Source organism: Megascapheus bottae, chromosome 18 (assembly GCF_031878675.1).
Source record: "Megascapheus bottae isolate mThoBot1 chromosome 18, mThoBot2.hap1, whole genome shotgun sequence".
NCBI classification, from domain to species: domain Eukaryota; kingdom Metazoa; phylum Chordata; class Mammalia; order Rodentia; family Geomyidae; genus Megascapheus; species Megascapheus bottae.
Genome location: NC_143526.1, coordinates 9877580 through 9889236, shown reverse-complemented (window position 1 = coordinate 9889236; position 11657 = coordinate 9877580). Strand labels below are relative to the sequence as shown.

Here is an 11657-nt window from a genome sequence, read left to right as displayed (position 1 = left end):
TGAATTCTTACATGTAGGGGTAGGGACGTGGACAATAGGTTACTGGATCCACCAGGCTTGGGTTGTATACTCTCAAGGTCCCTGTGACACTGCCCCCTGACCCAACTCTATTTAGGCTGGGACCAGCTCAAGCGCCATTATGCTATGTCACATGTCCCCCATCTGCCGTATTTTGTCTTTTGGCTCTCTTCTGGTCAGCATGGCATCAGCTCTTCATTGGGGTCAATCTGTTTTGTTGGTGTTGTTTTAATGCTCTTTATTCACGGGGCTACAGATCTTTGCCACAAGAACCTACCTACATTTACTGGCCCTTCTACTAAAGACTCTTGATTTGACCTCTCAAAATGTGGCTTCTCTATTCTTTCCTCGTACAACATTTGTATTCCGAGCTAGTGAGGCGGCTAAGGTTCAGAAGATCTTGGTTTAAAACTATCCTGTGCATAAAAGATTCTGTATCCAAAATAATCAACAAAAATCAGGGCTGGAACTATGGCTCACGTGGTAGAGTGTAAGTCCAGCAAGCAAACCAGAACAAGTGCAAGGCACTGAGTTCAAACACCAGCACCTCCCCACCTACACCCCCCCCCCCCCCAAAAAAAAACTAAACTCAAAACTCTGTCTCTTCTAGCTCAGATTACAAAAATCTTCATTTGAGGGCTTTTCTTTAACAAGTTACTCTCAAACTTAATGAATTAAATAAATCCATATTTATCTTGTTCATAAATCTCAGGCTTGGTCAGGGCTCTTCATGGAAGCCCCTTTGCTGGTCTATGATATCTCAGCTATTGAACTGTCTGGCTTCTGCAGTGGGTCTGTCTGGCATGGTGGACTCAGGTAGACTACTTTCTATGTGTGTCTCCAAGTTCTAAGAATGAGTGTTCTGGGTGATCAAGGAGAAGATGTGAGGTTTTTGGCTCAACCTCTCATGTCATGTTAGCACATAAGATGAACCCTGATTCAATGTGGGAGGGGTGGAACAAAGGCAAGAATGATAAGGGATAGGGATTATTGGGGTACCACCTTATCAGCTTGATACCACACATTCCTTCTCCCAGCTTGAAAAGGCAAACTGAGTTTAAAATGAAAACTAGGCATCCAAAACAGTTGATGGCCCCAAAACATTTGGTGGCTCATGCCTATAACCTTAGCTACTGAGGAAGCTTGAGTTCAAGCCCCTGTACCTGCACAAAAACAAACAAACGAAGAACGTGAGATGGACATCAGAGAGAAGAGGTCAGTACACATATATTTTTCTTATGCTCCATTCAGCCACTGCGTTGTTTTATTAAATAGTCAATTGAATTAAAGGCTAAGAAGGTGTGTGGTCAGCATTCGTTTTTATAGAAAAGGCAGTCATGTTATTCACCTGGGATCTCAAAGACTCCATTTGACTTGGACCTGGTTTTGCATATTGTACCCAGGCAGGGATTGCTGGATGTTGCCTGGAGAATGGGAATAAGGCATCTATACCACTCGCCACCTTAGGTCAGCTCCCAGTAACACTGAACAAGAACAAAATGAAAGAAATGGACACAGACAATGCTTTGGTGTGGGAGAAGAGTGTCACATGTACTGAATGCCTCCACTGAAGTCTTTTCAAAACCCATGACTCTGACGATTTTATTGCTCTGGGACAAAACAGACCAAAGTGACATCAATTCCAAGGTCACTGTGAGTTGTAGATGAGCCCTCTCAGTGACTGGGAAGGTGCAGTTTGGATGTGTTAGGAGGAGCTAGGGAGGAGGCACTGCTGTGCAGTGTGTCCTTGTAAACATTGGTGCCAGGGCCGAACAGTAGAGATACCTCTAGGTGATGCTAGATGGTTCCAATCTGTCTGCTTCCAAATGCATGAAGCCACAGAGCTTCTTTCCTATTTCATATCTACTAGGGGCTACCACACTAGCCACTCTAAGGAAGAATGGACTCTGATTAACTGTTTCTCCTAAGATGATGTGGAGACCCTCTGTGTCCCTAGTTCCCTTCATGGTGGGCTCAGCCTCCACAATGGAGTTCCTCAGGACATAGGAAGGAAAGCGCTGCCCTCAATACATGCGGAATGGAACGCAAATGGAAGCCAAAATGTCATTGTTGCTCACTGGCTCCAATTGTTTCAGAAAAGAGCTTTATAACTGCAAGGATGTGGATTATCTTCAACACATATGACTCTGCCAACCTCTCCCCAGCTCCCCGCTTCTTCCTGATTGTTTCTATGCCTCATCCTGTGCTGTCACCTCTGTGGGTTGCCAGAGTAGCAAGGACAGCTGATTAGCAAGTCTTTTCTTCGCAGTTGGTGCCAGACAGCCTAGCCATCAAATCTGTTGCACATGGCCGTGATGTAGTTGGAGGACTGGAAAAAGACATAAGGATGGGGACAGCCAAAGTGAGCAGGGCCCTGGGGGAGCACTGGAATGTTGGCAGCTGGGAAGCAGGCCTTCTTGATTCTCTGCAGAGAGACTCGATGGCACTGCTTAGCTAGTACTGGGTCAAAGATCTGGAGACAGTATCACACTGAGCTATCTAGATCTGAGCCTCATATGGAGGTGGGGAGCACACCACAGCCTGGAGCACAGTCCAGTGAGTGGTGGACAGAGAGGACATCAGGTCTGTCACATCTGTGGCTATAGCCCTGCTGCCACCATCAGATGTGCATTTATTTCTGCCACCCACCATCTCAGCCCAACTCCCCACATCAGGAAGCCTGACATGGTGTGTGATGAGCCCTGCTGTGTAGCGGCTACTCCAGCCTCAGACCAGGGAGTCTTGTCTCCCTGTTTCCTGGGGGCTCGGTCAGTGTAGCAGCTCCATGGGGCAAACACAGTGAGATGAGCAGAGCTGGGCCTACTACTGCACAAGGAGAAAGAGGGGTTCACGTCAGACGTTTTCCAGAACATTGAGTGGGACGAGGCCTCTCTTTTTCCCGCTGAGGACTCTGATGAAGCCATCTTCTTCTTTTTCGTCGTCGTCTTCTTCCTTGTCTTCAGAAGCCACACAAATCTGAATGCCCAGAAAGAAGAAGCAATATACTTTAGTAGCAACTGTTGGAGTAGAGTGTGTTCTGAAGGGAGTATATTCTCCTGAATGGCTTCCTTGAGTGGGGAATATCTGTCTGTCTGTCTGTCTGTCTGTCTATTTATCTATCTACCTACCTACCTATCTATCTATTCTTGGAAACAGAGCCTGGGAAGCAGAATGAGTGGGGGGAAAAGCTGAGTAAGAATGTGATCTAGGTTGGAAACAGGTCCAGCCTTATCCACAGGAATTTAATAGCAAGAACTGACCTACAGCACTGTCTAACTTTCTGGACTTTTAGGGCCTATGTCAATCAATACTGGATGCTGGCTGACCTGTATCATTGAGGCAGCACTGGTCTCCCAAGGTGGCTCTCTGAGAAAGAGCTATGAGGTATTTTAGCAGCTGGAAAATATAAGTGCGCGCACCTAGCAAGAAGGACGTGGGCAGAACTCCAGCAGAAGTCACCAAAATAAGAAGTCACATAGAATAAGAGGCTGGGGTAGGACATGTAAAGAGCTTCATTTGTGACCCCCTGCTGTTTGGGGACATATAATGGACTGGTAGTGCTTCAGGAATCTATTGTGTGTAAATCTTCTTGAGTGGAAAGAGGCTGAGACGAATAATTAGGGACCAATGTGAGAGCAGAAGTGCAGGGGCTGCTGGACTGTTTCATGGAGTCCAGGTGACCAGGTGTGTGTGTGTGTGTGTGTGTGTGTGTGTGTGTGTGTGTGTGTGTGTGTGTGTGTATGAGAGAGAGAGAGAGAGAGAGAGAGAGAGAGAGAGAGAGAGAACAAATGAATGTGTTTGTGTCATATTTTCTCTAACCAGAGCCTGATGGATATAATGGCCCCTAAAAGGTGACTTTCAAAAGCAAAGTCCTGGAAGTGATGCTGTGGCTCAAAGTGGGCAGAGTGCTAACTTTGAGCTGAAGATCTTCAGGACAGTGCTCAGGCCCAGAGTTCAAGCCCCATAACTGACAAACAAAACAAAACAAAAACTTTTGGTCGGGAGTGTGTCCTAATGGTAGAATGCTTGCCTAGCATGCACAAAGCCTCGGGTTCAATTCCTCGGTACCACACACATAGAAAAAGCTGGAAGGCTGGAAGTGGTGCTGTGACTCAAGTGGTAGAGTGCTAGTCTTGAGAAAGACTGAGGATAGTGCCCAGGCCCTGAGTTTAAGCCCCACAACTGGCAAAAAAGAAAAGAAAAGAAAAGAAGCAGCCTGACTTTGCCTATGTCAGAAATACATTAGACAGAGACCTTTGGTAATGAGCAGGAAATATAAATTCTGAAAGAACTCCCAGATTACCCTTATAGACCAACAGAGTTCATATTCTCCATTGAAGCACCACAGTGAAATATAATGAAAAACTGGAGCATCCCTACACAGGCCTCCACTAGGTGCTTATTTTGTAAATGTTTGCTGTGACTGTTAGGTAGAGCTGAGAGCCTTGCATGCTGGGAAGATAGATACTCACTGGTCCATCCTTACAAGTATGAGAAACGCAAAGGCCAGGCTGGTTTCTCTCTGAGTGTCCTGAGGACAACACTTCCTAAGCTGTCAGTACAATGCAGAGGAATTTTGGGAATGGGTTGGTGGATGGAGAAAGGGATGGAGAATAAGTTACCATGTCAAAAAATTGTGGCACTTTGGAGTAATTGTAAAAGGTCAGCTTAGTGGTAATAGAGATGGAGGAACTGACTAGAGGGAATGGCAGTAGAAAACACCATCAGAGTCTGGAATGTACAGAAAATGCCAGCCATGCAAGCCCCCTTACCTCACCTTGGGGACCTATCTCAGCAAGAAGGTCTGGGAAACAAGCCAACCACAAAAACAACAACAACAAAAAGAAAAACTGGCAAAGAGGATGAGACCAATTCAATTCATTCAATTAGGATTGGTGAAGTCATGAAGACACAGGTGAGCAACAGAATACAACTCAAGGCTCTCTATCATGGGAAATGGGAAAGCGGAAAGCATCGCCAATCAGAAGGGTGTTACAGAATTGTAACTGAAGAAATAAGACAGGAGGATTTGTTGCAAATAGTAATTTTTTTTCTTGCCTTCTCTCCATCATGCTCCCTCCTCGCTCTATTTTCTCTAGTCAGAACAATTCCCCAAGGTCCCTTTGTCCATCATTTAATCCAGCAATGATGGGCTGAATTCTCATATTTCTTTGGTCTCTCTGACTTAACTGTTTCATCTCCTGCTTGCCTTCTATTATGTCTCTCTGCCTCAGCCAGATACATCTCTAAGGATGTACTGCTAAGGGCTTTGCAATTAGATGTGGTCTGGAATCTGGAATCTTAGACAGTCAAAGGCAGCTTTCCATTTCCCCAAACCTAAATCACATTCACAAGTACCTTTCACATGAAATCTGGATTTGTTTTCTATTGATGCCATAACAGATTACCATGGATTTAGTGGTTCAAAGCAACCAAGATTTATTATATTATAATTGTGGAGGTCATATGGATGCTCTCAGAGCGATTGTGTGTCTATGACTTCTCCAGCTTCTAGAGCCTATGTGTCATCCTTGGTCTATGACCCCTTCCCTCATTGTCAAGGGCAATAGTGTAACATCTTTGAATCTCTCTCTTTCCCTCTCCCCCCCCTCACTCTCCTGTTTTTGTCATCTCATCTACTGTTCTGCCTCTAATCTTTCTGTGTTCCACTGATAAGAACCTTTGTGATTATTACTCAGCTCACTCACAGCATCCAAGATAATCTCCCCACTAGAGACCTTTACCTTAACCATATCTACAAAATTGCTATTAATGTATGAGATATCATATTCAAAGGTTTAGGGGTTAGGCTATGGGCAGTTTGAGGAAGTGATATTTCTGTGACAAGATGAAAGGATTAAAAACGTTGCAGGCAAAATACACATATATCTGAAAAGATAACATCAGATTCAGTAGGATAAAAGAAGGAAGATTGTTCATGTTATTAGAAGAAAAGAATCTCTTGATTTTCAAGGTGTCATAAGATGTGAACAAAATACACTGTAGAGGCAAGGAGATCAAGGAGAAACAACTAAAAAAGAATAAAGAATATATTAAGGGTATGTAAGGAGAAATAAGATTGAATTGAGACTTAAAATCAAAGTAAAATAGGGATTATTTTGAAAGTTGAGAGGAAGAGAAGACAAATATAAAATGAAAAATGATAAAGAGATAAGAAATATTTGGGAAATACCATAAACTAAAGGTTACACAACTGAGGAATGAGTAAAAGAAGTATTAAGACTGAAAGGCAAATCATAAACTGGGCTAAATGCTGGCCACAGATGTCAGACCAAGTGTAAATATTTTGAGAAGACAGAGAACTTTTTTTTAACATAGTGTAAGAAAATGGGCAAAGTATATAAGTAGATTTTTCAAATGCCCCATAGATATGTGACACAACTTTGAGTTCTTACAGTATCTAGAAAATGCAGAATAACTCATATTCTTCTGCCATTCAAACGGTAAATGTAAAATCTAGTCATGTTTACTTTAGGTTCTGCAGGCTATATCATTTCTACTGCCATGCTCAGCTGAGCTGTGACAGAGTGAAAAGAGCCATAGTGTGTGTGTGTGTGTGTGTGTGTGTGTGTGTGTGTGTGTATTGATTAGTGTAATGTGATGTAACGAATTTAGCTACTTTTTCAGTGCTAACATTAAAACCAGGACTTTGAGCAAGCTAGGCTAGCACTCTAACAGGGAGTTTGAATATAGCTATATCCTAAGAACACTTCCTTTTTTCATTTAAATTTTATTATTTTTTATTGTTGAGTTACTGTATAGAGGGGTTAGTTACATTTGTCAGGTAGTAGGTACATAACTTCTCACACATTGATACCCCTTCTCATGTTTTTGTCCTCATTTCCTTCCCCTCACCCTCTCCCAAATTTTATTATTTTTGTTTAGTTGTACAAAGGGGTTTAATTCAACATGTCAGAGAGTAGATAGGCTCCAGTGGTTCACGCCTATATTCCTAGCTACAATCGTATTTTTCTAGGTAGAGATGGGAAAGATTGTTGTTAAAGGCCAGCCTGAGCAAACACATACACAAGACCTCTTCTCAACTAAGTGCTGAGTTGGTTGGTGTGTTCCTGCCATCCTAGCTACAAAAATACACCTAACATAGACATGGTGAGCTCAGACATGCACTCAGACAGGAAGACTCAATTTCAAAAATAACCAGCCTAAAACAGAATTAGTGGTATAGCCCAGTGGGAGAACAGACTGTCTGGCAAGCACAAGATCTTAAGGTCAAATTCTAATATGTCACAAAGCATAAAGTGGGTAAGATTTGGTCAATGAGTCTTAAGTTATCATCCCTGATTTTGTATACAGCTGTTAAAAAAGATATGTTTGATGAATATATAATGACTATCTTAAATATTAGGAAACTAAACAGAACAATATTAAACTACTGAAAGATAATAAAATACCTTTAAAAAAGGAAAAGTTGTAAAACTAGTAAATGAATATAGCCAGATTTGAAATCGAAGATAAGCATGTAAAAGTCAATTGTATCATATACTACAATCCCATATCTTCAAAATATGATTGAATGACATGATTTTTAATAGCAAAAATGTACATTAAGAGGAAATTTGGTATGAACTATGCCACAGTATTTATATTAATTAGAGTTCCATAGCTGAATTGCTGTGGTTACTATTTTCTCTTTTTAAAAGTATTTCTTTCTAAGTTTTCTCCATAATTAATACATTCTATTTTTTTTGTCAGTCCTGGGCTTGAGCTCAGGGCCTGAGCACTGTCCTTGGACTTTCTCAAGGCTAGAGCTCTACCACTTGAGCCTCAGCACCACTTCCGGCTTTTTTCTATGTATGTGGTACCAAGGAATCGAACCCGGGTCTTCATGCATGCTAGGCAAGCACTTTAACTACTAGGCCAAACTCCCAGCCCTACATTCTATTTTTATAATCTAAAAATAACTTCTAATTTTTTAATAGAACAGAAGGAACTAATAAAAATAGTTCAGTAGGTACAATAAATGAATGTATAGAAATGTGAACATTTAATAAAAACTGAGAACATTTACTCTTGCATCAGTGGAAACTCATCTATGTTCATAATGGCTAAGATAATTCTATTTGGAAACAAGAGCTCTGTGAAAAAATAATATAATAATTATAAGACAGATTAAGCCCAGAGGCAGAACTTTGATTTAATAAAAATAATGCTTTGAATTTATTTTCAGAATTGAACCTCTTCTGGTTTCCTGTTAATGACCATTTATCTTTCTATATTTTTAGGCTATAAATACCATATTATTATTTTTATGATTAGTGCTGACTGGATAGTTTTAAGTGTCATTTGCCATAGGGCAAATGAATTCTCCATTTAGGCTCTGCTCTGAGGGATAAGAGTAGTGAGAAATGAGCTTTATTTAGCACCTACCATGTCCAGGGTATTGCTAGCTTTACACAGGTGACCTCACCGAACTCTCACATTAAAAAGAAAATGTCACTGTGCTGATTTTATGGGTGAGAATGTTGCCATTCAGAGGTGTGACTGACACAATCACACAAGATACAGGTCAATTTCAATGTGACACTAGAACCTTTCTTCTTGCTACTGTATTACATTTTCCTAATTAATAAGTTTTGAAATCTTCCACCTAAAATAAGTTAGGACACTAAAGTAGAGGCCAAATTTTAAATTTGTTTTTCATGATAGATTTCTTAAATGCAGACTCTCTTTCTCTCCTTCCTTCCTTCCTTTTTCTTTTTCCTTAGTCAGTCCTGGGTCTTGAACTCAGGGCCTGGGCACTGTCCTTGGGCTTTCTCAAAGTTAGTACTCTACCACTTGAACCACTGGACCACTTCTGGCTTTTTTTTGTCTATGTGATACTGAGGCATTGAGCCCTGGGCTTCGTGTATGCTAGGCAAGCACTCTACCACTAGGTCACACTCCAGATTTTCTTTCCTGTGGTTGAGTCATTAAAAACAAAACAAACGTGTCCCACACTAATGACAGAGGTCCTAGCTTTTCAGGAGACTGAGGACTGAAGTATAAAGCCAGCTCTGGCAGGAAGTTGGTGAGGCTATTTATTTCCAATTAACCACCAGAGAACCAGAAACAGTGCTGTGGCAGAAAGTAGTAGAGTGCTACCTTAGCAAAAAAGCTCAGGGACAGTGCCCAGGCCCTGACTTCAGGCCCCATGATGGGAAAAAGTTAAAAAAAGGGAAATAAAAGCCATTTTCAAACTTTAGGAATTTGTAAAAGAGGTTTACTATAATCTGTACTGAAGAAGTTTGGATATAGCAAATCTAGACTATGTTCTGGGATGCATTTTTCACTAATGATTCTGTTTCATAGGTGAGTCTGATTCAGACTCTCTACTAGGAGATTGGACAAATGATCAAGGATGATGGTATGTGTTTGCTCAACACTCATAATAAAGCAGATCCATTAGGTTTCAGGTTCCTGCTGGCATGTTTGTTTGTTTGTTTTTTATTTATTTATTGCCAGTCCTAGGGCTTGAATTCAGGGCCTGGGCACTGTCCTTGGGCACTTTTTGCTCAAGGCTAACACTCTGTCACTTAAGCCACAGCTCACTTCTGGCATTTTCTCTGCATGTGGCATGGAGCAATCAAACTCAGGGCTTTGTGCATGCTAGTCAAGCACTATACCACTAGGCCACACTCCAGGCCCTGGCATGTTTTATTTCTAGCATGTACAGCTGTAAAGCTGGGATGGTTGATCACCTAATTCACACACCTCGAAACTGGTCAGTTCCATCACTAGAATGTAGTGTGTTGCAACTGCAGTGTAGGAACCAATTCCCCCCAAAGTAGTTTGGGGTCATATGCCAAGGAATTGGTGGAAGTCACTGAGCAGATATTCTGTTTCTAGAAACTGATTGACTTGAGTAAATTTTAATTTGCCTTCTGGTTTCACTGATCTTTAATTTAATAACATATGAAAATGCTTATCTCTACTGGAGAAGCCAAGATTATGCTGAACAACAAAAAATTAAACACGGTAGCAAAATTACTTAAAAACATTTTCCAACAATGATGAACATCTCCTCTGAGTTTCTTTTACTTAGAAGGCTTTCCACATTTTTAGGACAAGAATATAGTCGGACAAACTTAGAAAAGTTTGAAATGTTGGTATGACATTCAAGGTGGGAATAGTGCCGTTGGCGCTGTGGGGGTGTACATGGTATTAGAGATAAGATCTCAAGGTCATGACGTTGATTCCATTGTCTGTTGTACAGATTAGCTCAATAGGCAGCTCAGGTAAGCAATCATTTGCTTTCAAGCGGTCTCCTGGTCTGCAAACATTTCCCTTTCCCTTTGTTGCCTCTTTATAAAGGGATATAGAAATACCAGCTGGGGACTCAAATAATTGAACACCTGCCTAGCAAGCCCAAGTCTTTGTATTCACACTCTACTGCCACCATCAATAAAAAACAAAGGAAAGCAACATAGAAATAATGAATAATCATTTACTAAGTTCACAGGATGTGTGTGACCTTGAGAATGTAGATACATAAGCTTTATCTAAGCAGGGATTGGGGATTCCCTAGGTGGCATTAGAGGTGTTTCTCAGGGGATCCTTGTGGACGGATGATGGCTTGTTGTTCTGACTTGGAGAGACTTTGCCCAAGTGACATGAGAGGAGAGATGTTAGCGTCAGGGAGAAGAAATGACTTTGGATGGAAAATCATGGCAGAACAACTATGGCTTTGGATCTCTCTCTCTCTCTATTGTTGGTAGTGGGGCTAGAACACAGGGCCTGGGAGCTATCCCTGGGCTGTTTTGCTCAAGGCTAGTGCTTTATCACTTTGAGTCACAGTTCCACTTCTGGAACTGGTGGTTAATTGGAGACCAGAGTCGCACACAGTTTCCTGCCTGGGCTGGCTTCTAACTGCCATCCTCAGATCTCCACCTCCTGAGTAGCCAGGATTACAAGTGGGAGTCACCGAAGCCCCGTGGTTCTCTTTAAACATATGTTATGTCCAAAGTGACCAGGAAAAAGAGCAGTTGTGCAATGTACAAAATGCAGTGTGTCCTCAACTGGGTATGTCAGGTAAGCAAGTTTGAGAAAAGGTAAGTGTGTCAGTTACAAAAGGAACTCCAAAACCTGGTTAAAATCAGAGATCAAGTCCCTAATTTATTAATATTAGACATCATAAGAACCATTAAGCTAGTGGGGGTGCCAGTGGCTCATGTCTGTAAACCAGAGGTCTGATGATTAAAGTTCAAAATCAGACCTGATAGACAAATTTGAATGATTTGTATCTTTAGTTTACCCACAAAACACCAGGAGTGGAGGCTTAAGAGGTAAGGTGCCAACTTTGAATGAAAAAGTCAGGCAAGAGCAGGAGTTCCTCAGTTCAAATCCCATTAGTGATACACACACACACACACACACACACACACACACACACACACACACACAGATGTGTGCTTATATAGCAGATAACTCTAGTATTTATATTTATGTAAGCAGCAACTACTACCATTAGATGTGATACTGTGGTGTGGTCTTGTGTATCACACATACATGAACTTACACATACAGAAGAAAGCTCAAGTAAACCTAAGCAAGATAAGAGTATTATTGCTTTCCTTTTAAATTTAATTCTTCAAAATTCATACTGTGAACATAATTTAAAT

The 11657-nt window shown here is 41.4% G+C and overlaps 1 protein-coding gene across 1 annotated transcript in view; it reads right to left on the bottom strand.

The window, feature by feature from the left end:
* Window positions 1-1158: 1158 nt before the first annotated feature.
* Stac (SH3 and cysteine rich domain) overlaps window positions 1159-11657 on the bottom strand; it is a 134772-nt gene continuing 124273 nt past the window's right edge. Inside the window, exon 11 of the mRNA XM_090352754.1 lies at window positions 1159-2994. Within this exon, the coding sequence (XP_090208880.1) occupies window positions 2872-2994 (123 nt within the window). The 3' untranslated portion in view covers window positions 1159-2871. The remainder of the gene's footprint in view (window positions 2995-11657) is intronic.